The sequence below is a fragment of the Amblyomma americanum genome, chromosome 2 (genome assembly GCF_052857255.1).
Source record: "Amblyomma americanum isolate KBUSLIRL-KWMA chromosome 2, ASM5285725v1, whole genome shotgun sequence".
In the NCBI taxonomy this organism is placed as follows: domain Eukaryota; kingdom Metazoa; phylum Arthropoda; class Arachnida; order Ixodida; family Ixodidae; genus Amblyomma; species Amblyomma americanum.
This window is the reverse complement of record NC_135498.1, coordinates 112,219,761-112,246,857: the sequence shown is the minus strand read 5'-3', so window position 1 is coordinate 112,246,857 and position 27,097 is coordinate 112,219,761. Positions and strand designations below refer to the sequence as shown.

Sequence of the window (27,097 nt, the reverse complement as noted above, 5' to 3'; positions counted from 1 at the left end):
GCATTACGATGTCCCATGCAGATGCAAAGAATAAAAGGCACTTGCTTGATTAACGTCGCAGCTCCCCTTTAATACTTAACCCTGCCTTATTTGTCGCCTTATTTGTCGCCTTATTTGCAGACGTAATGAGGCGTGATTTTCTCAGACACAAGACCCTGTAGCATGCGCGAATCGTAAAGGTCATACGTACTTTCGGAAAAAGTTCTGCAGCATCTGCTGTTCCGCAAGATCAAGATAACACTGCAGCGTTTAGACCAGTTAGCATGCAGCCAGGTAGTGACCGCTGATCCGGATCATGGGGGAAATAACTGGAAGAATAAGAATGGGGTGGAGCGCATTTGGCAGGTTCTCTCAGATCATGAATGGCAGTTTGCCAATAACAGCTGTATGTTACCGGTGCTCCCCTACGGGGCAGAAACATGGAGGCTAACGAAAAGGGTTCCTGTTAAGTTAAGGACAACACAGAGAGCTATGGAAAGAAAAAGGATCGGTGTAACCTTTAAGAGACCGGAAGCGGGCAGAGTAGGTGAGGGAAAAAACGCGGGTTAATGACATCCTAGTCGAAATCAAGAGGAAGAAATGGGTTTGGGCAGGGCATGTAATGCGAAGGACACATAACCGCTCGTTTTTAAAATTAAAGGACTGAATTACAAGAAAAGGCAAGCGTAGCTGGGAGCGGCAGAAGGTTAGGTGGGCGGATGAGATTGAGAAGTCTGCGGGGATGCGTGGGCCGCAGCTGGCAAAGCATAGGGTTAATTGGAGATGGCATAGGGGAGGCCTTTGTCCTACAATGGGCGTAGTCAGCTATGCCGTGCTTTCCCGCACAATTCTCAAAATTTTGCCGACGTGGTTAGTGGCCTGCGATGGCCCAGTTACGGCCTTTGCTTGCCAACGCGTCGGTGGCCAACTATCCCCAGGCGTTTGCCAGTGGTCGGTTGTTTGCCTTTTGCCAACTATTGGACGACGCTGGCCCCCATTTAGATGACCGAACACATCGGCTACCAACTCAATACCAGCGACTTACCAACCGTCGGCCAATGGCCAATTTCTCTTGGGTAGTTGCTAAACTAGCATTTCACAAATGTTATAGTTATTCACCAGACACATTTCGACCTGTCTATTTCACATCTAGTGAATCCAGAGCTCAACCGAGACAACTACGACGATGTCTTTTCTCAGACTCGCTCCGCGCGCATCAGTTTTGGCGCCTGCGGTATACAACGTGTCTAAGCTGCGCCGCGTCCCACTTCAAGAACGGCCGAACGACGCCCTCTATAGTTGTGAATACACCTACGTATTGTGCAGTCCCAGAGAAAAAAAAAATATTGATCACGGTTCAGCGTTCCAACTCTTCCCAAGCACCGCGCAACGTAAATATACGCACAAGAAGAATCTTCCTGCATGGTTAAATGTCAGACAGCGATTGATTTTCGCCAAGTAACGTACAAGAAGAGTTTGACCGTCCTTGCGTGACTCGTATTCTTCCACGACTTACATGCGTGGCCGCTTGAGCTGAGCGGCGGTGTTTAATGCACGCCTATAGGTGCAAGCTTTAAGCTCTGTCTAATGAGAGAACAGGCTCATTTGAATCGAAGTGCTCTATCATTCGAACAGTGGAAATAATATTCGTTGAGAGAAAACTGACGCCAACCAATATTTTTTACTTTACCCAAAGTTTCGGGACCAACTCGGTCTCTTGTTCAGGGGTGACTAAAGTGTGCCAGCAGCAGCGGGTTGCTGCCTTCGCTCTCCCTTTGTTACCACGAGGCGCAGTCCACTAACGTACGCGGAGGGGAGCGTTCCTGAAGTCCTGATCATCGCCTCCTTTGTGAGCCGGATGTGCCATGACTCCACATGTCGCCCCTTGAACATGTTTGGCCACAAGGCCAAGACGCTGACCTCCTCGAAGGCTATCCGGTGGTCGGCGCGTTCGCAGTGTTCGGCGAGGGGGTGGGATTCTGAATTCATTAGCCGGATGTTATTTTTTCGTTGCCTTATTCTTTGGTGGAGGCTTTTTGTTTGGCCAATGTATGAAGCCGGGCACTTTGAGCATAGGATTTTGTAAACGAAACCTGGTTGTTTTTCTCTGGGGACGTGGTCTTTCGGTCGTGGTAAGAAGCGTCTTATCAAACTATCTCAAGAACCCAACCAGGCGGACTTCCGTCCAAGATGTCTTCGTTCAAATAATATTCCGTACTGACAGTACCGTGTGTAATCAAATTCTACGGAACTCGAGATGTGGCGCTTCAAGTATAAGCTCGATCCGCGTAGCGCAAGCGAAAACCTGAAACACGGGGAAGCAGTGGCAGACAGCCAGCCGGCCTGCAAATTGCGGTGTTCCAAAAAAAAAAAAGACATGATTTAGCTTGGTTAGGACAAATGCGACACTATAGCTGTTATGCTTAGTTTAACTTGATTATTATATGGGTTCAGCCGTAATTGCGTATGACGCGATAGCGTTAACGGTGTAATGTCCATATATACGAAATTGTTCATCTACTTTGCATTAATATATCGTGGGGTCCTCATGTTACTCCTGGCGCATTGGTGCAGATGTTCAGCGATGCGCTGCTCTCCTGAGATTGCAGGTGCTGCCAGCGGTACCCGGGGCTAGTGAGTACCAAATAGGAAGCTTGCAGGTTAGACATATAGAGGGTGTTTCACCTAAGACATTACACAGTTTTTAAAAATAGGCTTCTTAATAGAGAAGAGCGCTTTTTTCGGCATAGCATATATTGTCAGCGGTACGTGTAGTACATCAGAACATAATTTAGACGTGTTAACTAGCAGGCTGGTTAACTATAATATTGAATAGTTAACCTTTAACTATCCCTGTTAGGCTTATCCTTAATTATTGAGACGAGTGTAGCCCACGTTATGTCCATATAAGTTCTTAGAATTTAGAAAACGCGATTCATGTGGCCCAACAAATTCTGGTTACATCGCGCCAAAATACATGCGCTTTCGAGAAGCTTGCAGGCAAACCACCATCCTTCACCCTTCAACTGGATTGCAAGTTTTCATATTTAGGCTTATAGCCTCTATGCGTCTTTCCTCGGCGTTTTGAAGGTTTAGAGTTCTGAAACACGATATATTCGATCATACATCGTGTATATATATATATATATATATATATATATATATATATATATATATATATATATATATATATATATATATATATATATATATATATATATATATATATATATATATATATATATATATATATATTAATCTAAGAATTATTATCCTACTGATAACTATAACACATTAAAAAAAAAATTAACGTTCCCCTATGCACCTTGGTTTCGGTGACTGTTGGCTCCCTTCATAAATTTGTCAAACGGGGCCCCTCATTTCCTTTAACTTGTCTGCTGATAGCTTAACGAGGGTCTCGGTTCTGGCAGTCTTAATGCCAAAGGTAGCATAATAGGGCTCTCGCACAGTTTCCGCCCTCGCCGTTAGATGACGTTCTACGTCACGCTCGCGGTATTACAGGACGTGCTACGTCCGCCGCTATGGTCGAGGGTGGCGCTGGTGAACACTCTCAAGGCTCGCTCACACCTAGTAAACATAAATACCCACGAGAGCAGCAGATTGGACAGCCGTCGCCGTAGCTCAGTTGGTAAGAGCACCGGACGCGATATTCGGAGGTCGTGGGTTCGGATCCCACCGGCGGCATGGTTGTTTTTTCTGCTGCTTTATAAGTAATTTTCTTTAAGCGATTTATTAATCTAAGAATTATTATCCTACTGATAACTATAACACATTAAAAAACAAAAATTAACGTTCCCCTATGCACCTTGGTTTCGGTGACTGTTGGCTCCCTTCATAAATATATATACGGCCATCCTTTAAACAACAATCCCATTTCAGAACACTGCTGAGCTTTTAATGGAAGCAGTAAACTGGGTCTCTCTTCTATCAACCCACGGGAGCAGCCACGCGCATTTTGTGCATGCATGCGCATCGTGTTCTTGTTTTCATTTTCCAACAGGTGCTCGTTATTTCCCATGACCCCAAGGCACAATCTGCTGCAGCTAGTTTGGAGATCAGATACTATCCTCCTTAAGCTTCACTTTCACTTATATCTCAGAGAGCACAGTTCATAGATAACGCTATCGTCCTGCGAGCAAATATGTTCTGTACGTATTCTCGCTGGTATGTTTTTTGATTTTCTGGACATTTACCGGTATTTTTCCGTGTCTGCTTCCCGAATATACGGACGGAATATTTACTTCACTAAAGCGCTGCTTGCATGTTGTTGTGTTTATCATTCCACGCTGTGATCGAGGCAGGATAACGACTTAGGAGATGGGCGCTCACATATCGCTGAATCGTCAGTCGCGTTATCACTTGAGCGGGGAAACCAAAACCGCAACCTGCAGCTGATCGCTGCAATTTAAGCTAGTGACACCTGTCGGGCTTTCTTTGAATTATTAGGGCCCTCTTTGTTGCGCCGCTGCGCGGTGGTATCTAGCGGCCTTTGCCGTTATATGGGACCTCAGGGGGAGGTATTGGAGGCATCTGCTAGCGAAGCCGCGGCTGACGTTTGGTTACCACCGCTTGTCACACTTTGGTGAGTAATTGGTTGCGTTTCAAGCTGTTTCGAACAGCTCCGTGGCTAGTGGCAGGTACGCTTTCCTTGTGGATACTCGCTCGTAGGTGACATCTCAGCGAACTTAGTTTCCCAGCGATTATTACGCCAGCAGTCGCATGCCAGCAGTGTCGCGCAGGTCAGCTCAGGTATTCCGCGGGCGGTCTCGCTTTTCACGTGATTCGACCTCGGTTCGGCACCTGTCGCGATAACTGCCGTATTGGCCTCGTACCAGGCTCTCCTCGGGTCGTTTAGCATCGTCGTTATGGTGCCTACTTCTCCGTTTTTGCTCAAGCGATGACTGTCGATCGCTCATGCCAAGCGCAGAAAAAAAAAAAAGGAAACATTGTAATGTTCTCTGGACAGCTGACAGTATCGCGCTTTTCTTCATTTTTTTTTTTCTGCGCGAGCGAGTGCCCTTTTCAGGGGGTACCATGCCTACGTTTGTTTTGTTCTCAGCGCTCACACACTTGTTGATTGCCGCACCATTTGAATGAATGAACGCGCGTTCATTTCGGACATTCACTTGTTATAGCGTTATGGCCTCAGGCTTATAAAAAAAAAATCGAGACACGGTTGGTTTTCGTTTCTACCTGTTTGGTGTCATGAGCGCCGATTTTGCTGGTTAACGTGTCTTGATTGTTTCTGTGATTTGTGTAGAGTTCAACAGACTGACTGTACACTTTTGGGGCCTGGTCAGAATCATTCTTTGCGCTTTCACTGCAAAGAATATGAATCAGCCTGTGCTTTGGATATGAAACCTATGAAATGCCTTGGGTACTCTGCGTAAAAAGTCACTGTTCCAGGAATTAATGAGTGAACAAATTTAATTAGGTCTAATTTATTAAAGCATGTACAAACTGTGTGCATGTGGGAGTAAATTGGTGCATATGTTAATTACGCGTGAATTTTCTGCAGCTAATGGCCATATCACTCTAGTCTTGCTTAGGCTTCAGATGCAGTCTCTCTTCTTTGTGGCTTGATGTATAGATGTTACCAGTTCGCACAAGATATATCTGTAGCAAGATGCTACAGATCTTTTTGGTGTAGATGTTCACTACACTCTGTGTAGTGTACAGTGAGTCTCTTTCTAATGTTATGTGTGTAGCAGCAACAATCATTTGTATCATTTTTCTCCTGCACAAGTGGACGTCTGTCTTCAGGGTGGGCTAAACCAAGTGGCAAAAGTAATCAGTGTGCAATGCTTGAACACAGTTACAATGTCCAGGCTGAGGCCAGTTATCTGCACACCATTCTTCCAGGCAGCTGTTGTGAGATATTTGCTAGATTTATCACATTATTTGTCATGACTGCAAGGAGTCGTCCCGCACGAAATGTTTGTTAAAGGCAGCTGGGGGGTCGGTGTGAAGCAATAGTTGACAAAACGCCCGAACTGCTGGAACAAAACTATCTTCTGCTAGTTGTTTCATTTCATTTATTCAAGGTACCTACAGCGCCTTGAGAGGCATTATTGTAGGGGGGGGTAAGTACATTAACAGTAAAATTCAATACAGCACAAGAGAACAAAACAAATAAAAGTTACAGAAAAATGATAAGAACTTCCAAAAAGATAAAAGCATTCTGATTGCACCCGAGACACAGAACCAACACTGACAGCAGCATAATCAGAATATTGCAAGGTCAATTGCTGCCTGGAAATTCTCGCTCTCAAACACTTCATTAGGCAGCAGATTTCAGTCACTTATTGTGTTGGGAAAAAATGAATATTTAAATGTATTGATCCGGCAGTTATACCCTCTAATTTTCATGGTATTGTCCCTTCTACTCGAAACGTAGTGAGGTTGCCTTAAATAGAGGCTTTTATTAATTCCTGTTTTATTATTGTAAATGTCATACAAAAACTTTATTCTAAAAACTTTTCTTCGGTGGGATAATAACTTCCAACCAAGAGCTTCCCGAAGTTCAGAACCTCTAACCTTAAAGTTGTAATTCCCAGTTACGAACCTTGCTGCCCGCTTCTGAACTCGTTCTAGCTTGTCCTTTAAAATATTTGTGAACGGGTCCCAACATACGCATCCATATTCGAGAATTGGCCTGACATTCGTAAAGTACAATGTTTCTTTTAGGCGTGGAGTCGTATGTTTAAAGTTTCTTTTAAAAAGGTTGAGAACGCAGGAAGCCCTGGCAGTTATCGCGTCGACGTGTGCGGTCCAATCCAACTTCGCTGTAAATGTGATACCGAGATACTTTACTCTGTCCTTTGTCTGTAGAACAGATTGATTTAGATTATAGTTGCCCCATATCTTCTTTTTTTTGTTTGTGAACTGCATGAGGTAACATTTACTGGTGTTGAGAGTCATCTTCCATTTGTCACACCACGCACATACCTTGTCAAGGTCAGACTGCAACAGAATGGTATCATTTGCGCACGTGACAGAACGGTAAAGAACACAGTCATCAGCGTACAGCCTAACACGGGAGCACAGTTCACTCGGCAAATCATTTACAAAAACAAGAAACAACAAAGGCCCAAGTACTGAGCCTTGCGGCACACCCGATAAAACCTGAACAGACTGCGAAGTGACACCGTTAATAAGTACCCGTTGTCGCCGTGCATACAAATAATCTTGAATCCATCCAAGAAGTCTAGAAGGTATACCTAAATACGATAACTTTGTTAAGAGTAGAGAATGCGAAACCACGTCAAAAGCCTTGCGGAAATCAAGAAAAACTGCGTCTATTTGAACACCCCTATCTATACCTTCCGCAACATCATGGATGAACTCGGTGAGCTGAGTAGTACACGATAGGCCCGAACGGAAACCATGTTGAGCGGTAGTGAAGAAATCATGACCATTAAGGTGCTTCATAAGACCAGAATATATTATATGCTCCAGTGTTTTACAAGAAACAGAGGTGAGGGACACCGGTCTGTAATTGCATATATTTGCGCGATCACCATCTTTATGTATTGGCGTTACATTTGCAAGCTTCCAGTCGTTTGGGAGTTTTTTATAATCCAGGGATTTATTGAATATTGCGACCAAAAATGGAGCTATTTCTATTGACATAGCTTCAAAATATGATTAGATATACCGTCTGGGCCGTGGGCAGAATAGGAATTTAGATTAGACAGCAGCGTCATCACACCCGTCTCAGTTATCATTACATCTTCCATTTCCGGCAAGTTTGTGAAATTTTGCGTGACTAAATTGAGATCTGCTTGATCACTGACAAATACTGAGTGAAAATACGCATTAAAAATTTCAGCTTTACTCAAGTCGTCTGCCACAACGCTGTTATTGTGCACCAAAGACGGAATTCCAATGTTATCTTTTTTAGTATTTTTGATATGCTTCCACACTTGTTTTGGATTAACCCTTATCTTTTCCGATAAAGACGAGAGGTAAAGACGCTTAGCACTTTTCAGTTCTGTCTTAAGCGAACACGTCAATAACTTCAGTTTTGTGAATAAGGAGGGGCTCTTAGTTTTACGATATTTCTTATACAGTGTGGCCTTTCTTCTAATGGATCTACGTAATTCCCTTGAAATCCAAGGTTTGTCAGCGCGTAGTTTCCCTGATACAGTCTTAGAAGGAACGTACGATGTAATCAAGTAGAGAAGCTTGTCCTTAAATGCGATCCACAAGCCATCCATGTCACACGTTACACTATAACTGAGAAACAAAGGAAAGTAATTTACTAAAGCATTCTTTACAGCATCGTAGTTCCCTCTCTCGTACAGAAATATTTTTCTTGAACGCCCTTTTTGAAATTCGGGTTTCTTGCAAAAAACAGTGGCGGCAACAGCTTCATGGTCACTTATTCCCGGTGCCACTGTAACAGATTCAACTGTACCATTTTGATTGCTAAAAAGCAAATCTAAGACATTTGCACCAGTTGTGCATAAGCGAGTCGGAAAATCCACAAATTGAAAGAGCCCATCGTTGCGGATCATTTCATAAAAGGCTGAGTGTAGTGCTGATCTACTTTGTTCGACAGGAAGCCGGTTGTTCCATACGACATCAGGCATGTTAAAATCGCCTCCCAGAATAATCATATCTGATGATAAGCTTGACAGCGATCTCGATACCCTGTGAAATATTTCCGGGTTGTTTGAACTAGGTGGCCTGTAGAATGATCCCACGGCAAGGCTCTCCCCATTTGACAAAATTATTTTGCACCATACAGATTCTGCACCATCATGAACATCGCTGATTGGTACACTTTGGATGTCGTCGCGTACAAGAATAAACACTCCACCGCCATGCGCGTCTCGATCCTTTCGATATGCTACATAACACGAGGGAAAAACTTCAGAGCTTGTTATATTGTGGTCAAGCCAAGACTCAGTTCCAATAACAACATGAGCCTGTGTTACCCCTACTAAACTGGCAAAATCAGCAGTCTTGTTCCTAACACTCCGACAATTCACGATAAGAAAAGATAGCTGGCTCATAGAGTGCCTATTATGACGGGGAGGGGTACATGACTGCTATTGCACGAATTCACGAACAGAATCAGTAGCGCTGTCAAAAATGTATGCTTTCCCATTGATTATTAGTTTATCGTACTTTAACGCATACTTAACGTTTAGACCTCGGGCATACGCACTTAACCTGCTCCTTAACTGACGCACACTGGGCGAGTAGTCTTCACTCACTGAGTAACCGGTATCCTTAAACTTAGATGCAACAGAAAGAACCCGCTGTTTGTCCTTAAATAAGTTAAATTTAACAATGATTGGTCTCTTTTTGTTTTCATCATACCTGCCTATTCTATGCGCCCTCTCAATTGCAGCGGGATCAATTTTAACACCCAGTTTTTCGTCGCAGATTGATATGACCTTAGCCTCCGAATCATTCCATGATTCTTTGTCCGTATCTGAAGCACCAAAAAAGAGCAAGTTATTTCTACGGGACCGGTTTTCCATGTCATCTTGTTTTGCTAGCACCGCATTTACAGCACTTGTCAGCTGGTTGTTGCAGGTAGATACCGGACATTCCCATTGTCACTGGACTTGCAGTGGATGTTTTCTGGTCAACCACTGCTCTACCCTTTCATATGGTACCCTCCCCTCGTTTGTTTCTGTTAAAGAAGTTGACTGAAAAGTAGGGCTGATTCTCAGCCGAAATAAAGTGAAACTGCCTTTGAATGTCAATTAAACTGCAATAGCCTGAAGAGTTCTGCGGTGTAGTCTTTCGATGTAAGTAGTCCCATTTACAGGCTGGAAAAAATAAAAGTGCTCATAGATTGGAAACTTCTATGCAAGAAGCTCTTTTCATCATCGTGCCATATTGTGCTTACTATGGTTACATGCACGGATAAGATCACTTATGCAGATTCCTTGGCTGCTTTAGTTCGCAGTGACACTCTGATGTGAGATGAGCATAAATGCATTCCTACAGTAGCGGAGACTGATCTCAACACAGGCGGGACTGTAAATCTTATTATTCATTTACAGCATATACCTTGATTGACTCCATAGCTTTATTTTTCTGAATGATACTATAAAAATTGGGCAGGCTGCTTGCTTGGCAGGCACCAAATGTATCCCTCTTATGTGGCTAGTCTACTGTTGATGCAACATCTAATGGGGTGTCTTACATTGCATGACATGAGATATGTTACTCTCTTATCTCATATTCAGAATTTGAGTATTGCCTCGATTAATCAAATTATTGCTTGGCTCAATGCTTTGGTAAAAAGTAAGGATGAAGTGTATTTAGTGAAGCTGCCTGGTAGAGCTGCAGCTAATAACTTCTGAACATATTCTTTTGTTGTGGAAGCATTTGAAAAATCTACACCTCGGGGCTTAAAAGCAAACAAATGTGGTCCATGAAAAGCGGCTGCTAAACTGCAGGGAGGTTTCCGGAGTTTCCTCACTGTTATTTGACCTATAAAGTCACTTATCTGATAGCACACACATGCTTGAGTGGCGTTCAGAATGTTTTTGTTATTTGCTTGCTTAGTTTTTTCTATTTTTGTCAACCAGCACAATTGTTCCAATACTCCTCTGTATTACGAAATACAGTCTAAGCTTATGCTTAGCTCGTGTGTGCCTTTACTGCCTCTGCTTTTTTTTTTTCATTTTCCACGATTTCACGTGGTCGGCGTCTGCAGCAATGTGTTGCATGCAGAATTGGTGGATTATTTCGCACTGTGGTTAGCACATTGTTCTGATTGTTCAGGGCATTTGCTATCTCTCCACAAATTGTTAGGCTATTGAAGACTACTTGGCCTACTTGATGGTGTTATCATTGAGGTTAGCAGAGGTCATTTGAAAGGACACAGAATGCTATTGTCAGCGTGGCCTCCTTGGAAACTACAAACAGATGTGGGCAGTTCGATTAAGTATGCTTACATTGATGGGAGTGCAATATTCATGGTGATGCCAATGACTGTAACAACAATAACGATGGGCATGGGTGCTATTGAGAGCCTTGGTTCACGTGTTACAGGTTGTGAATGGCCACTCTGGTAAGACAGGGGTGGCCGCAGGTTAGTTGGTTTGTTTGAGAAAATGAAAATACAACAAAAACAAAGGAATTAAATACACGAAATTAAGTGTGCAGAATGCAGGAAGGCTTTGCAAAAATAAATAAATGCTCCCAAATGCTTCAGAGCTCATGCCTCATATTTTGATTATTCATTTGGTGCATACCAACCGGAGCACAGGGGACAGGAGATACTGTATGAAGTAGTCTGGCGTTGTGCTATCATGAACTGGTAGCAAAGAAATCTATACTTCTTAGTGAACATCCTTGTTCATGTCCTGTTCACTAACAGCAAAAAGTACATTGAAATCTATTGTTTTTTACTTGGACTGAAGACAGCCAAGTGTGGGCCATCTGAGTGTTTGTGGAACTTCATTTCCACTGTTTTCAAAATCTCTCAAAATATTTGGTCGCTGGGTGCAGGCAGTAAAAGCCAACTACCATCAGAACTCCTTGAATGAGTTGTTACTACTTAAGAAGATACATTCCACAAGCCTAGCTCTTGTGGTAAATCTTGGAATTAATGGGGCACATTCTAGGCAGATCATAATGTGAACACAGTTGATTTCCTTTGGTGTTGCATGGCTGCATTAGAGGGAAGGGTGAATTCTTTTTTTAGAACACAGTCATTGTCTGGTTAATACATGCACTTTGTGTTTCTGAGCAAGACTGTTTTAAGGCAGTAATGAATTGTGAAGAAAAAGGATAAATAAAAGAATATTCAGCAAAGGCACTTAGTGGTTAAAATTCGCTTGAAAACATTTGCTTTTCTTTCATCGAGCATGTGTATACTCCCGAGTTGGGCATTGTTCTGCACACATTTAAAACACGCACGAGAACAAAGCAGTATAGTTCCGCACTTGCTAAAATTCTTGTATGTATTGTTCCCATTGTCTTTCTTAGGGAAAGGAAGTTTTTAAAAAAGTGTCTCCTTTCCTGGTTTGTCAATTATTTTTACTGGCCTACTTCAGCATTGTAAAAACAGCCCTGACACACCACTTGTGGAAAATTGCACTTCATTGTCTCTGAAACGCTCCTCCCCCTGCTCTCTGCTTTTGCTTGCTTGCTGAAAGGTGCGGTGCAAAGTCTGCTGGTATACTGTGGGCAGCGCTGCTCAAGGACAAATGATTATTCATTATCCTCTTGTATTTATCTTGTCATCTGTCTCAATGACGCTTTTACAAAAGCATGCACCTTGTTCTCACTCTGTGTGTGGAGACCGCTAGCAGTGATTTTCTGCTTTTGCAGCTCTTTTTTGCTAGTGAGGGACTCCCTTTCATAAAAGAGAGTATCGACGTTGTTTTGAAGCCGGTGTTGAAATTCATTGCATACAGATGAAAGAAATAAGTATGTAGTGAATCTGTGTATTGAGTGTGCTGGCCTGTGGTGTTCTCGTTGCAGTATCGAGTGGAGGTGGCGTTGGTGGCCGGTCGTGTTGGGGCATGGGCGACAGGGTGCGGGCGTTCGTGGGCGCCCTTGTACGGCGCAAGCGGGTCGGGGCCGACGTCGCCGAGGCTTCGCAGCTCAACCGATGCCTCTCCACATTTGACTTGACCCTGCTCGGTGAGTAGTGCACTGAGGCCAAGGGTTAGCGAGGGGACAGTTTATGAAAGCTTGCTCTTACATAAAATTCCCAGGTTTGGCAAAAATTATAGGTTAGTCTCACTGGCCGTTCCGTTACTGAAGTAGTTCCCTAAACAGTCGCTGCTTGTGTGACTTCCTGAGGCACCACACCATTGCCTGTTTTGGAATGGTATCACAATCCTGACGTGCAGGCTCTTGGGTGCCTTTGGTGTGTTTGTGTTTTTTTTTTTTTAGGCATGAAAAATGTGCCTAATTGGTTTCCTTGCTCATGTTCCTACTAGATTTAATTCCATCTCATCATTCCTATTGACATTCTTTGCTCACACTGCATAAAATAGCTACTGACCTTTGGCAAAACCTTTTATCCACATGCCTTGCTACGTAGACAAGTAGTCGTGTGCTGCATTAGTTGAATTGCCAACTAGTATTGCATAGCTCTTACTTTGGTCAGGCTTTTAATTTAGTCTCAGAATAAGTCCCTGAAATTGGTCTTTAAGTTCCTGGAAGAAGTTTATCTTATATAGAAACCATAATTTTTGTAAGCCTTAATTTTTTTAGCACAATTGACAGACTGTGAAGTTTAAACCTGTCATTTGTCATATATGTGTCATAAGCCCCATCACAACGCACTTATTTGAGGAAGGGTTGTAACATCCACTTCAGCACATTCACATGTCTGTTTTCTGTAATTCTTGTGGTTGATGAAATAAATAAGGTGAAGAGTTTTTGCTACCTTCTTTGACAAAGAAGTGATAACGGTAACTGCACTGCTTTCGAATAGGTTTCGACTTTGTCGTTCCAACATCCTATGTTTTGGCTTGATCATTTTGTGGGCTTGCTGTGCTAAAGTGCCTGCCACATGGTCATATTTTTTTTCCACCGGCACTTGTTATTCTTCAATTGAGACAGCTAGACTAAGTTCTCTACTCCCATTCCTGTGCAGGCAGCATTTTCAAGCAGATGTTAATGATTGTCTCACTGTTGTAGGCCTGGAATGTGTGTTCAAAAGAAAAATAGTTAGAGGCACACCTCACAGTAAGATTTCTGGCTTTTTGTGCATTGGTCAATTCTGCTTCATTGTCATCCTTTTTCCAAATGCTGTTGGTGGTCTTAAAAAGCTTTTCTTTGTAGACACTAACTGCTTTACAGTCTATCTGCAGTTATAGAGCGTTGTATTTGTTGGGGTGCACAAACGTAATGCAACAGTGAAGGAGGGGGGAGAATTTTTAAACTTGTAGATTTTTGTTAACACTGACAAAAAATTCACACTTTCTCCGATGGTTAACTATGCATTTCCTGCTGGGTCCTCTTATATTGAGGTTGTAACTCAAAACTATTTTCAAGGTCTCAAATAGTATATTTCTTTCAGGTGTGGATTAAGATTGCACTTAAAAAGTGCAAACACTGAAAAAGTGAAACAAGTGAAATTCAACTTTCTCCGCTGAAGAATTGTGCTAATTTTGTGGGTTCTTCATATATGTATATTGACTCCTCACTATGTTCAAGATTTCAGTGATAGCACTTTTGATTCATTTTTGTCACAAAAAGTAGTTTTGTAAACAAATCACCATATTTTGCTTATGCTTGCAAAAAAAATGCAAACGAAAATTGACACTCACTAGAGCCATACCAGAGCTACCATAAAGCACAGAGAAATCCATTAAACAAATTGGATTCATGAGTTGATTTCGCTTGCCTGACTCGATATGTTTCTACGCATGATTGTTCAGATGTCAGCTTATTTTCTACATTCACATTTGCCAAAATTGAGCCTTGTATGGGCGAGATTTGATAGTGTGCCATTTGCGTACACAAATGTGTATGTTGCACATGAAGGGGATATACAGTCAGGTCCACTTATAGACGCGGGTTCGATCCCGGCCGTGGTGGTCGAATTTCGATCGAGGCGAAATTTTAGAGGCCGATGTACTGTGCGTTGTCAGTGCACGCTAAAGAACCCCAGGTGGCTGAAGTTTCCAAAGCCCTCCACTACGGCGTTCCCTCATAGGCTGAGTCGCTTTGGGACGTTAAACCCTCACAAATCAAATCAAATCAAAATCAAACTTATAACAAACATGGCCGTCGCACGCCATTCGTTCGTTACATCTGGATGTTTGCAATAAGTGGACTGGTCACAATATTAGATCACAACCTCAAGGCAGACTTTCATGGTGCACTGTCCACGCAGTATCTGTAAGTCATCATTGGGCTGGTCAAGTTCTCATGCTGGTTCGCACATTTACTTGTGTCGCGATCAGCGGGGTGATCAGCACCATGCGTTAAGGCCTGGTGCATCATACGGTGAAAGGCCGCTTTTAATTATGCAGCATATATCAGCCAGATGCAAAATTTTCACCCACAAATGTGGTCGTTTCTGCATCTGTAGTGCATAGGTTTTATAAAAACTTCCCCTTTGCTGAGTGCTAGCTGGTGATGACGCTGATGCCACACGTGGATGCAGTGGTGGCGACCGCCACAAGTGTTTGTACACAGGAAATGTACCACGCCGTCCAACGTATAGTCTTATGTGCAGTAAATTTTTGGGCCAAACAAAGCACAGAGGCATTTGGCGAGCTCGACATGGACGCAGTGCAAGAGAAAGCCCTTTTTGGGAAGCTCGTGTGTAGCGCTGATGCCCGCGAGGCACAACCGCTTATCTGCTCTTGGCTGGGAGCCACACCAGCACGCAGATCTCCTGAAGTAGGCTCTGATCTGACAAAGTAGGTTGTAACGTTTAATCTGGCTTCCAGGAATCTGTGATTAGTGCATGCGGTGCAGGCAATAGCTGGTGCAACTAGCGACCACTGTCCAGCACCAGCTGAGATCGCGTCTCTTCCCCTAGTTATGTTCAAGCACGATAAGGTCTCCTTTTAACACCCACCATAAAAAGACACGTGAGGTCTCGCGTCTGAAGGGGGTACCATTGACAACTCATGAGACTGCTGCTCCCCCTCTGTAGCGAGGTCATTTCCCGAAGCATTCTAGCCTTGCAGTTGAGTGCGTGGAAGCGGAGTTGACCTTGTGCACCAGCGGTGGGCTTCTTTAGTGCATTAGCACTAATAGCGCACATTCCCATTTAGCCATTGTGTATTTGTTTGTCTGTCTGTCTGTTCGTTCATTAGTTTTTCTGAAGCCTGCTTTGTGGCAGGCTGCCCATCTGCCCATCTTGCAAACTACAGACCTTGGCAAGTGGGTGTTCAATTTAATGATTTGTCACGAAAGGTTCCTCGGGAAGTGCAACCTGGTTCTCACAAGCCTCACAAATGGCAGCACCTGCCATCGCAGGGCAGTGGTGCATTGCTTGACCACTGCACCACTGTGCCAGGAGTGGTATGAGGACTCCCAGGGGTCTACGAATGTAAAGTAGAGAATGACCGATTCCGCATGTATTGCTATTCGAATAACTTCCATCCGTGAACAGTGGATGCGAACTCCAGAACCCAAGTGAAATCCGAAGTGCTACTGCTTCTAATTTGCATTTGGCCTAACTACACAAATTGAGTCAATTTTTTTTGTCTTTCCTTTGCGTAGCTAGTGCCCTTTTTATGGGCTTCGTGCAAAAAGTGAACCAGTATCGACGTTTATGCAGGACCGTGATGAGGACTGCGCAACGTGCCCTGGAGCACGAGTTCTTGGCGCCTGCGTTTTCGCTGTAACCGTATTTTATGTCCGCAGACATTTATTTTATCTGAGATTCGGTGCCATAGTGAGTGTAAATTGTGACAGTTACAGTGGCTTTGTTTGTTATAAGTAGGCTTACTTCTTTTGACTGGTTCCTGTGAAATGAAGTCGTGTAAAGAAATCAGTAAAATTTTGGCACATTAAAGCATTCCTACTTGCGAGCCTAGCAGAGCTGCTGTAAAAACACGGTGTTCATTTTAGGAATGATTTTCTCCATTCATTTTGCATGCCTGGCTTGAGATGTTTCTATGAATTCTTCGTGTTGCGGCTCATTTTATTGCATCCACATTAGAGGACAGTGCACATTCTTTACACTGTTCATGGTTGTGGATTTCATAGTGTTCAGATTGTATGCTTCACTCCGAATTAATTTAATTGCGCAGAGTTTATCTTTTTCTTGCATCTTTCTTGCTTGGTTTTTGATACTCAAGCCATCACACTGATAAAACGAATTGCCCATGCAGGGGTTGGAGGCACCCTGGGTCTGGGCATATACGTTTTAGCCGGACAGGTGGCAAGCACAAAAGCTGGGCCCGCAGTCGTCCTCTCATTCCTCATCGCCGCCATCGCCTCCGTCTTCTCAGGTAGGTGCTGCAGAGGACGCCACCGGCCATCGGACTTCGGTTTGCTGCGCAGGTCACAAACTTGCAATGGTTGACACGCACTGAAAAAAGAAAAAAGGAGAATTCTTGGTAGTGAATAACATCAATGACGAAGTGGGCACTGTTTGTTATGGGACGCCTTGCACATTCATTGGGGGATCCCAATTTTTGTGGATGAAATAAGGGCATGCAAATATGTACACAGTATGTGAAGGACTCATTCTGTAAATCTTGAGTGATGTAGCAAGAGATATAGGATGCGTAACAGGTGCCACGCATGTGGTGATGGGGTATTAGGTTTTCTTTGAACAGATATTTGGAATTTTCTTATAGCAAGCTGGTTATCTTCTTATTCGGTTTGTCAAACAACTAAAATAGCACATGTTCAAAGCTATTCGAAATTAATCGTATATGTTCTCAAGTTTTCGAATATTTCACAGATAACTTGCATGAAGTTTGAATAAGGCGCAACATGGTTTTCTTCGACGGCTGTGTCAGGAACAGTGCCACTGTGATGCCACACAGCATGTTGCCGCAACCGGTCTGTGCAGATAGAGAGTTCATTGCCCAGATGTAGTGCATTCACTTGGTGGCATTCATGATGCTCCTACATGGCCTCTAAGATTGGGTTACGTTGCAGGGCTCAGGGGGGCTTAGCAAACCCGAACACAATGGTCATGGCTCACACGTAGCTGTTGTCCCTCTCATCTGCTGAAATGCATCTCTAGATCATTCGCTGTTGTCAGCAGTAGCAAAAGGTTATTTTCTCCTGCGTATAACATAACGGTTATAAAGTTAGTATGCTGACTTCATGTTGCCTACCCCGTAGTGGAGATACTGTTGTCTTTTGACAACTAAAGGTATAACTCCATAGTTGCAGCCCCTTACTACAGTCCAGTCACTAGCTCTTCACTGTTTCGCACAACGTTACCAATTTGTTTGAGTATTGAGTATCTGTATGAATATTTGTAAAAATACATATTCGATTCACATTCGACTTGTTCCACACCGTTTGATTTGCATTCAGTTTGGTTTCTAGTTACATCTATTTGTGTTAGATTGGGGGTTGTATTCCAAGTTTGTGTCATAATAAAAAGCGTCATAACCTGCCACAGCGGCCGCACCTGATTGGTCAAAACGCCGGAAGCGGATGTTCGGTTCGGTTGCGACTGTGAGCGGTGGCAAGATGTCACCGCAACTACCGCAGAGAAACATCCAGCGGTGCTTTTGCTCTTTGCCGACAAATGGAACGGGACCAATGCTAGAGAAGAAACATTCAGCCACAAGTTTAGTTGCCCATCGGATTGCACTGTAAAGGGTACTATGAAAGCTGCTTTATTTGCCCAATGGGCGTCGACAAAAAGAAGCAATAGTTCAGGTACTTTTTTCTGCACCGTAAAGGCCAGAGGTGTACTTAAAAAATAAAATATTGTACACAGTACGCATGGCTTTTCAGTGATAGAAGGCGGCCGCTACAGTTGAGCTAACTTGTTCGCTGAGCTCAGCGTTTTACATTTATTTTGAGGACGAAAGGGAACAGAGAGGAAAATTTGTAGCATGCACTCACTCGCTGCACAATGCGTGCTCCGTGCCGTGCTGAACCAAGACGCTGTGACGAATTGCCGTCTGCAACATCGCTGAACATAAGTTTGCGCTGTTATCAGACGGTTGTGCAGACGGTAATTTACGTTTTTCATTGATTTTATGCAGGCACTGCAAGAACCACAAGATGCCACTATTAGGTTTTTAATTTTTCTGCTGCAAGTAGATAAAAGGGATGAGCTAAAAAAATTTTCTTTCTGTGTTTCTCTTCATAGATGCATTAGGAGACTTCGCAGACAAAGTTTTCACATTAGTTTGCCATGGTACGAAGCGCAGGCATGCCCACACTGGCGCCTGAAAACTAACTTGCAAGCTAACTCGCGAGTTCAATACAGAGCCACATCACCGCGGCTATCGTGAACCGTAAGGGGCGCCGAAAAACTACCTCTGGCATGTCAAATGCGTCGGTGTAGCAGCGTGTCGCTGGCTACTGACCGTCCGTGCACATGAGCGGTTTCACTCTGGCAGACATTGCACATGATCATGATGCAGGGCACTTCAACAGCTAATAGAGAGTTCTAGAATAGGAAATGCACATTTGCACGTAGTAAACGCAAGTTTTTTACGGGTCATTATGCTTTCTATTAAATCATACGCAGACGAGATAACTCTGTGATAGTGGCGCCATCCGGTTTGAATGAAGAGAACAATTTCTACAACAAACTGGTGCTCGTAAGGTCTAGAAGCTACTGAAATGTCCAGCGAAATAAAAAAAAAAAGGCGAATTTGATCGTGCATCCAATTTGTTTCAGGCAAGATAAGATGAAGCGGAAGTCCCGTACCTTGATTATAGCTAGTTCATGTGCTGAAAAACGTAGTAACACCGGCGACTTCACTTCAAAGCGAGAGGCTCCGCTTCAGAGCGTGCCACCCTGTTCGTTGTCCTTGAGCATCTACTGCTAGAAGGGCGTACGCTGTGTGTCTGAAGTCACCGTCCGATTCCTTCAACCCTTTTCTCTGCATCCGAACCATCACATCCGCTTCCGGCATTTCGACCAGTCAGGTGCAGGTGCTGCGGCAGATTATGACGCTTTTTATTATGAAACAAACTTGGAATACGGATCTAGATAGCATAGCTGCATCATTCATATTCGATTCGGTTTTGAAGTACTGTCTGCACACCCTTAACAATTATCATCCTCTAGCTTTGTCAGTCTTGCTTTGCGAAGGGCTCATTCACAAGGTCGCTTGTGAGCTAAGGACCAAAGTGTATTTTTTATCATTTGTTCGTCTGATTTCATTTCTGTGCTTTAAAGAATTCCTCTGTTACATTCTGAAGTGGTTTAGGCTGGACAGGTGTCGGTACAGTCTGTCACCAGCATTCTGTTAGCATGTTGAAGTTTGATTGAAACGGTCTCCGTAGACAAACTGAAAATTTACTGTCTAGTCACTCTGCTGCATCATTGCTTGGCTAGAATAGCTGCTATTATATTGCAGGAATAAGAAACATGAAAAAAATGCAATAGACTCACTAGTGGACCTTACCCGTGGTTATTGGTACATTATACAAAGATGCCTAAATCATAGCTAGCAGGAAGGCAGCATGTAACAAAACCCTTTTGGCAAAGTACAGTGATGACATAGGTACCTGTTTTGCATGCTTCCCGCCTATGAGCAGTTTTATTTCTTGCATGTTCTTGGTGATTTTTGCTTGGCCATTTTTAAATGTGAATGTTGGCACAAATTTTATCAAGAGTACGATTTGCTGTTAATTTGCACATTGCATGTTGTTTTCTTTGTATAATGGGGTTCATGCGAAGTCAAGTGTAGATGTAAGCATTGTTGAGATGCTTGCCATCAAGGTAACTGTGGCTGTAAGCATAAATTTGTGAATGACACCTCTTTCTCTTTTCCGTCTCAGGCCTGTGTTACGCAGAATTTGGTGCCCGCGTTCCACGTGCGGGATCTGCATACGTGTACAGTTATGTCACGGTCGGGGAGTTCATGGCATTCGTCATTGGTTGGAATCTCATCCTCGAGTACATAATCGGTAAGTTGGCTGTCTTTCACTTACTAATAGTAATGTCTTTATTTGCGTTTGAGAGTACCCAATAGTGAGATTACCGAAGGTGATGTGTGAGGCAGTTATTTCTTGTCTTACTGCTTCATATCTGGCTTCACTTTACCATTGATCACGAGTTTCTGAGTTGCAGAATCAAGCAGCACAGTAGAAAGTTGGTCATGTTAGGCAAGGGGCGTTTGTTAACTCAACCAATCAGACAGTTTTATCATCTCTTCCTGCCCCATGAAGTCTTAATTAATGAGGTGTTAACACCTACCGTGTTATTTTCAGTTGCCAGTCACGTGCCAGTCCGCCTTGTTCATGCAGCCACTTCGCGCATGTTCCTCTATCCTACTCTGCCTTCTTCCGAAATCCTGTGGTTGAAAACAAACTGCCAGGTTCTAGTGTGCATGCATGGTTCATACTCAAGGCAGGTGTAAGTGACAAGAGGCGGAAGGTGCATGCTTCCACTTCACATGCGCAGTTAGTGTCTCATGGAGGCGGATTGCACCTGTATCACTCAAGTGTGTTAGTTTTTACCAGTTTTGTGGGTAGTCGACGAATTTTTGCGCACTGCCCAGAAAGGACCACATCTTGTGAGAAAGGTGGATTTACAGATTTCATTTTTTTTTACTTATTTTGCACGATCACATTGCGGATCGCTTACTGCTATGCTGTCTATTCAGGTAGTGTACATTTCTGTGCACGTTTGTTTTTGTTTTTTTTGCGCACTAGCACTAAAACCGCCAATCTCAGATTTCACCGATGTTTGTTCAAAGCCCCTCTCTGTATCCTTGAGGTTGCAAATGATCTTGAGATTGAGAATGAACAGGTATTCGATATTTGAAGACATCTTTTGTTCTATTCATATTCAATTGATGTTTGAAAATTTCTGCATTCGCGCAAAGGTATTGAAGAGCTTCTATCAGCAAGAGCAAGGTTCAGAACTGTCTGCACACCTCTCAAGTATGGGTGACAGCACTCAGAAAAAATGGCAGTAAAATGTAACATCTTTTCTCACTGGTGAATAAGTGGTCATTTCCACTGTTTCTTCCAGAGGGAAAGAATGATCATGCAATTGAAAATTTTTCTTTTTTATATTGAAAGTCATTTGTAAGAAACATTCACGTCCATTGCTTACTCATTTGCAATAGTTTGTGCTCATAGTGAGCTGTTCTGCTTACTTCCTCTGTTAATGGAACTCCTGATCAATGGAACATGTATTCGTGGTCCCTTGAGGTTCTGTAGAGAGTCCACTGTACACCTCCTTTACACTAGCCGGTGCTGCTTCTGCTATTACTGCCTCAGATGTTCCACTGATGAAGGTGCATAGTGTTGGCCTCAGTTGCATGCACAAGCACATTTGGGTGTGTGAGAATACATGCTGAGTGCATTTTAAGAGAAGAGTGCTGCGCAACATATTTAGGCTAACAAACCCAGAGAGCATCAGGCATTCTGCCTGTTGTTTTCCGCTACATGTTGTTTCATGTTGCAGGGACGGCCTCTGTGGCAAGGGGCTACAGTGGCTACCTAGACAGCCTGCTGAACCACACGATAGAGGCGCACATGCGTCAGTGGATGCCCATTAATGTCACGTGGCTGTCCTCTTACCCGGACCTGTTTGCCCTGGGCATCACCCTCTTCCTGGCTGGTCAGTGCACACAATGCTGCTACCACAGCTGTACCTTGATGCTGTATACTGAAAGTCATGTAGCGTGTAGCCAAACACTTCCCAGAATCGCGCTTCTCATTGAGCTTTAGTTGCAGTGCTTCGGCACTCCGAATACCCTCGTGACCTTGAAACACTCTTGCTGGGCAGTTGTATGAACAAAACTTGTCATGGAACTGCAGTGACACTGATGCTACCAGGATCTCTTGTTGTCATTTTGAGTACCACGAGCATAACGCCCCATGTTGTTTTCAGCGTGTGCTCAAGTGCTGCTCCACACTGCAGGCCACATCAGCATTAGATTGCTGTCTTTATTAACGATGCTCTAATGGCATGGGAGGCAGACCTAACTGGCATGCTTGCAGGGAAGAACATGGCACATGGGCTTATCTCTGCTCATTATGAAAATAGGACACTTCGGCCTGGCACCCTTGCCATGTTTATGCTATGTTTAGGCTGAGCTCTTGTAGACAAAAGGAATGCTTATAAAGAACAAGGCAGTCTTGTCCGGTGATCCTTTTCTTCTTATTGTTGAAGGCTCCTGCTAAGTTCTTAGGGCACATGCGGACTTCAAATTGAAGCCGGAAGAATCTGGAAACTCCATGAGCTAGAGTAGCAAATCATTGCACTCCGTAAGGCATTGACAGCAGCCACGGATTTCCTTTGTGAACGAAAACCATTGCTTCCAAATGCTTCCTGTTATCCTGCAACATGGCGTGTCCACTTTTCTTGCAGTTTTCATTTCTTCCAAGCCTCTTAGTACAAAAGCACTTCTCCAGACATACCAACCCCAAACGTGAATCTTGTCATCTTGTCTTGTGCTTGAGAGGTTGCTCGGGAAGAGCAGCGTGGGTCGCAACAATCCCTACGGGTGGCTGTGACAGGAACAGCCACCTGCCAGTGCAGTGATGCATCGCTTAGCCACTGCGCCACTGCGCTGGTAGTGGTATGAGGACTCGCCATGATCTATGAATGTTAAGTAAAGAATGATCAATTCTGCATATATATGAGTTTAACCCACTAAAGCTATTGAGCCATAGCCTTAAGGCTACTCAGTTTAACTACATTAAACCCCCACCACTTTTAAATCTCTTCTGAAGATTGAGCCAATGGGGTGTAAATATAGTAAGGCATGCATATTAAATTGATCACCTGTACCGCAGCCACTAGAGCGTGTGCTGTGGAATGTGCCTGTGTGCAGTGATGTTGGCCATTGGGGTGAAGGAATCAACGCGTTTCAACAATGTCTTCACGGGCCTCAACCTGGTGGTTGTCCTCTACGTGGTCATAGCTGGGTCCTTCAAGGCTGATGTTGGCAACTGGAGGCTCAAGCCCAAGGATGTGAGTGTTGCTTGGTCTCCCACAGCATTGGTGGCGTGCTTGTACATGATGAAGTGCCAGTCGTATGCCGCGAAGCGGGCACAGGGAGTACTCTTGTGCTTGGATAGAACTCAATCGATGGATTTCAGATTAAGCGGTACGCCAATACATTGAACTTTATGGGAAGCGAAGCGGTTGTCACAAAAAGCCGCATATAATGCGTTCCCGCATCATAAGTGGTTACGTTAAAAATGGTCTGAGCTTTACTTTTTTTCTTTGCCCAAAAACTTTCCAAAGAGTACGTCTAGTGTTTCAATTATGGGAAATGACTTGTTCATTTTTCAGTCATTGCTCTGGCTGGAAACAAGCAGAGGAAAAAAATGGTATTTTAACCTAGTATAAAAGCAGAACGAACAGATGGGAAGGAACGATGTGTTGAAAGAAAGCTAACTTCCAGAGGTTTTAACGCGGCAGCATTAAGGAGCTCGTGTTGCAGAAAAGCCGGTGTCGTCGGCCGTGAGCGAAGAATCCCTCCTCCTTCTCGTGAGCGAAAAATCTCTCCTCCTCCTCGCAATGTACGCCACTGCCCCAACAGATAGCGCGCGACAGCAGCGCCTCCCGTTTGTCTCTTTCGGGCGCAGTGGGGCCGTGCAGGCACACAGGAATCACACGGTGAGCGGCCAACAACGCAGCGCACATCCAAAGCGCGTTCACCACGAAGCTTGCGACTTGCTGCCCGTTCGTTTAGCGCGGAAGCTATGCTGGCGTTCGTGGCATCGGGTTTGTCGAGAACGATGTGCCGATGAACTACGACTGCAACTTGAGTCCCGCGGGTTTCGGCAAGGCGACTGGCAGTGCTTCTACGTGGTTTGCCGCTCCGCGCGTCCGTTTCACTGTACGTAGCAGAGCGATTTGTCTAACGGGCAAGGCGTCGCGCCGAACGGGCGATGGTGTTCCATGGACTCCCTGGCAGTGCTGCAACACGCTGTCGCGTTCCACTCTTAAACACGAAGCTTAAGCGTCTTCCAATTTTTTTTATCTCCTCAGCTTGATCATGTTCGCTGCAAAATAGAGGCCTCTCTCTTAATGCTGAAAGTACAGTAAAATCTCGAATTTCGGGATGATACCAATTCACGAAATTCCCTGGCCAGGGTGTATTGTGTAGGATGCACAAAATTTTCGATGTCCTGTCCTGAACACTGTCCCGCGCCTCTATGGATGGTATGAATTCTCGAGCCAGATGACCACACCATTGAGCACTAAGCGCTGGCCGTGCATAGTGTATGCCGTGGCCGCGAGTCATGCGTGGTCACAAGTCATGAGTGGCGGTACACACATCACTGACTCTGCCATGGCTGGTCCCACTGTATTCTCAAGGAAGCCCGTGGTGCTTTAAGCGGTGCGGGCTAGGCAGTATAATTCTTGTTTCTTTTACTCGCCCATCCTAATTTCTGAATGCACAAGGAGCAGTGAGCGGCAACGCGTGGCCCACAGGTCACTAATGTCATGATCGCCAGTCGTGTTGTACGCACCACGAGTAATTAGCTGCGGCCACAGTCGCAAATGCCTTTAGGTCAGTGACTTTAGTATAAAGTCATTGACCTCTTTATTTCAGATCCAGTGTGCATGGACTCAACCATGAGCCTGAGATAATGCCAGCAAGCAAATGGGAGAGCTAATGGCATTGCTATAGTGGCTGGTGAATGTCTAATGTGCTCATGGCCATTTCATTCGCACTCCTGTTTCCTACGACAAAATGTACTGCAGTTTTTAAAAAAGTCTTGTGTCAGTACCGGTGTTACATGCATGCTTACTATCTTTTTAGCAGAATTTGTGCAAGGTAGGATCTCGCGAGGTAAAGGTGTGGATAAGAACCAGAGGCACATAGGAAGTCGATGCAAGCTGCCTGGGTGGCAAGACAACTGAACTAACTCATTAGCATACATTTTTGTTACCATCCAAAGGGGCTTGCCATATGCACAAGTGCGAGCTGTGCACAGCTGAAAAAAATTAAGATGTGTCACTGTAAGCTGACAGCCAGCTGTCACTGATGTGTCTTGCTTCAGAAAGCTGATTTCTTGTTCTTGTGCTCAGTGTAACAAAAAAAAACATGTAAGGTGTGCCGTGGTAGCATGTTGTTCTAGGATGCCTTGGTGACCTAAACAACCTGTGTTCCTATCTGCAGGTCCCCAGTGGAAGTGGCGCTGGGGGCTTCTTCCCATATGGCATTGGCGGTGTGCTGAACGGTGCTGCGTCCTGTTTCTACGGCTTTGTTGGTTTCGATGTCATCGCCACTATGGGTGCGTGATGAGAACGCTCTGCAACTCTTTCTTTTGACCCGACCAGGACATGCAGAATCGGTTTGAAATGTGCGCCCGATTAACAGTCGATTTGTTCGAATTACCTTCTAAAGGTGGTCTGCGCTTGCACATGGGAGTGAGCACTGTACAAACGGATTTTCAGTGGTCATATGTACTTAAGAGCTTCTTGGGCATTGTCTTTATGCTCAAAAATCCATTTTTCTAATTCAGAAAACAGCTTCCACCTCAGCGATGGTTTAGGTAGTGTGGGCCTGGCTAGCCTAGGTTTAGAGATAGTAGGTCATTCGTGGGGCCTTAAAAATAGCGATGCATGTACTGTTCTCATTTAGAGGAATGCAGACCTATAATGATCTTTGAAGACATTATCTGTGAAATGTGGCGAGAGACATGTGGGTTGTATTACGATCACATTCCTTAAATTTGCTTGTCTTGCTTCTGTTATGGTTGGTTGCACTGCACTGTAAGAAAGCAGCTTTTCTTTCTTTTTTCTGTATTGGTTTTTTTATACTCCCTATATGCAGGCGTCAGTAAGAAATATTTTGATCGAAGTAGCTCCTGTTCCAAGTTGGATGCAAGCTCCCACTTTCTTTAGAGCGTGGAGTTCTCAGTGGTAGTGCTCAGCAGGTTTTGAAAAGTAAAGCTTTACTAAATCCAGTCAATTTAGCAGCAAAGACTTTCTACCCGTAAGACCATTATGCTTGCAATAAAACGAGATGCCAGGTTTTAAAGGAATGCGACTGACTGGTGTCAGCAAAATCTTGGTGCATTAATTGGTTGCACGATAAATCCATCTGCGGAGATCTCTCATGAAAAAGTTGCAGTTACAGTACATATCCTCCTATCCTTGTCCTTTTACTGCCACACAGTGCTTGCCTACCCACTTGAACACTAATGAGTGCCTAGTTTTAGTGATGAGGTGACCTGAATGTTCTTATTATGCTGTTCTTTCTTCCCCTCTTTGATTACAGGCGAGGAGGTGAAAAATCCACGGCGTGCCATCCCCATCGGCATAGTCCTGTCGCTGGGCATTGTGTTCCTGGCGTACTTTGGGGTCTCCATCATCGAGACGCTGCTCTGGCCATACTATGCACAGAACGTGTCCGCACCTTTGCCGTTCGTCTTCCAGCAGGTATGGACTGGATGGCAGGGTTGTTCACTTTTTTTCATACGCTTGTAGCGTTTGTATATAGGGCCCATCATCTTTGCTTGGTGAAGCCTCAGTTTTAAATGTTTTTGCAGAGGTCGCCAGCCTGAAAAT

The 27,097-nt window shown here is 44.1% G+C and overlaps 1 protein-coding gene across 6 annotated transcripts in view; it reads left to right on the top strand.

Moving 5' to 3' along the window:
- Positions 1–27,097, top strand: part of LOC144121758 (cationic amino acid transporter 2-like) — a 91,582-nt gene that overhangs the window by 25,929 nt on the left and 38,556 nt on the right. For 4 of the 6 annotated variants that reach the window (XM_077655131.1, XM_077655128.1, XM_077655127.1 and 1 more), the window contains exons 2-8: positions 12,460–12,621; positions 16,788–16,907; positions 20,389–20,517; positions 22,025–22,180; positions 23,400–23,539; positions 25,704–25,818; positions 26,808–26,968. In XM_077655131.1, coding sequence (XP_077511257.1) covers positions 12,460–12,621; positions 16,788–16,907; positions 20,389–20,517; positions 22,025–22,180; positions 23,400–23,539; positions 25,704–25,818; positions 26,808–26,968 — 983 coding nt within the window. Of the gene's footprint in view, positions 1–4,455; positions 4,583–12,459; positions 12,622–16,787; positions 16,908–20,388; positions 20,518–22,024; positions 22,181–23,399; positions 23,540–25,703; positions 25,819–26,807; positions 26,969–27,097 lie in introns of those variants that run through there. The other 2 variants (XM_077655132.1, XM_077655130.1) reach the window with 1 other exon arrangement.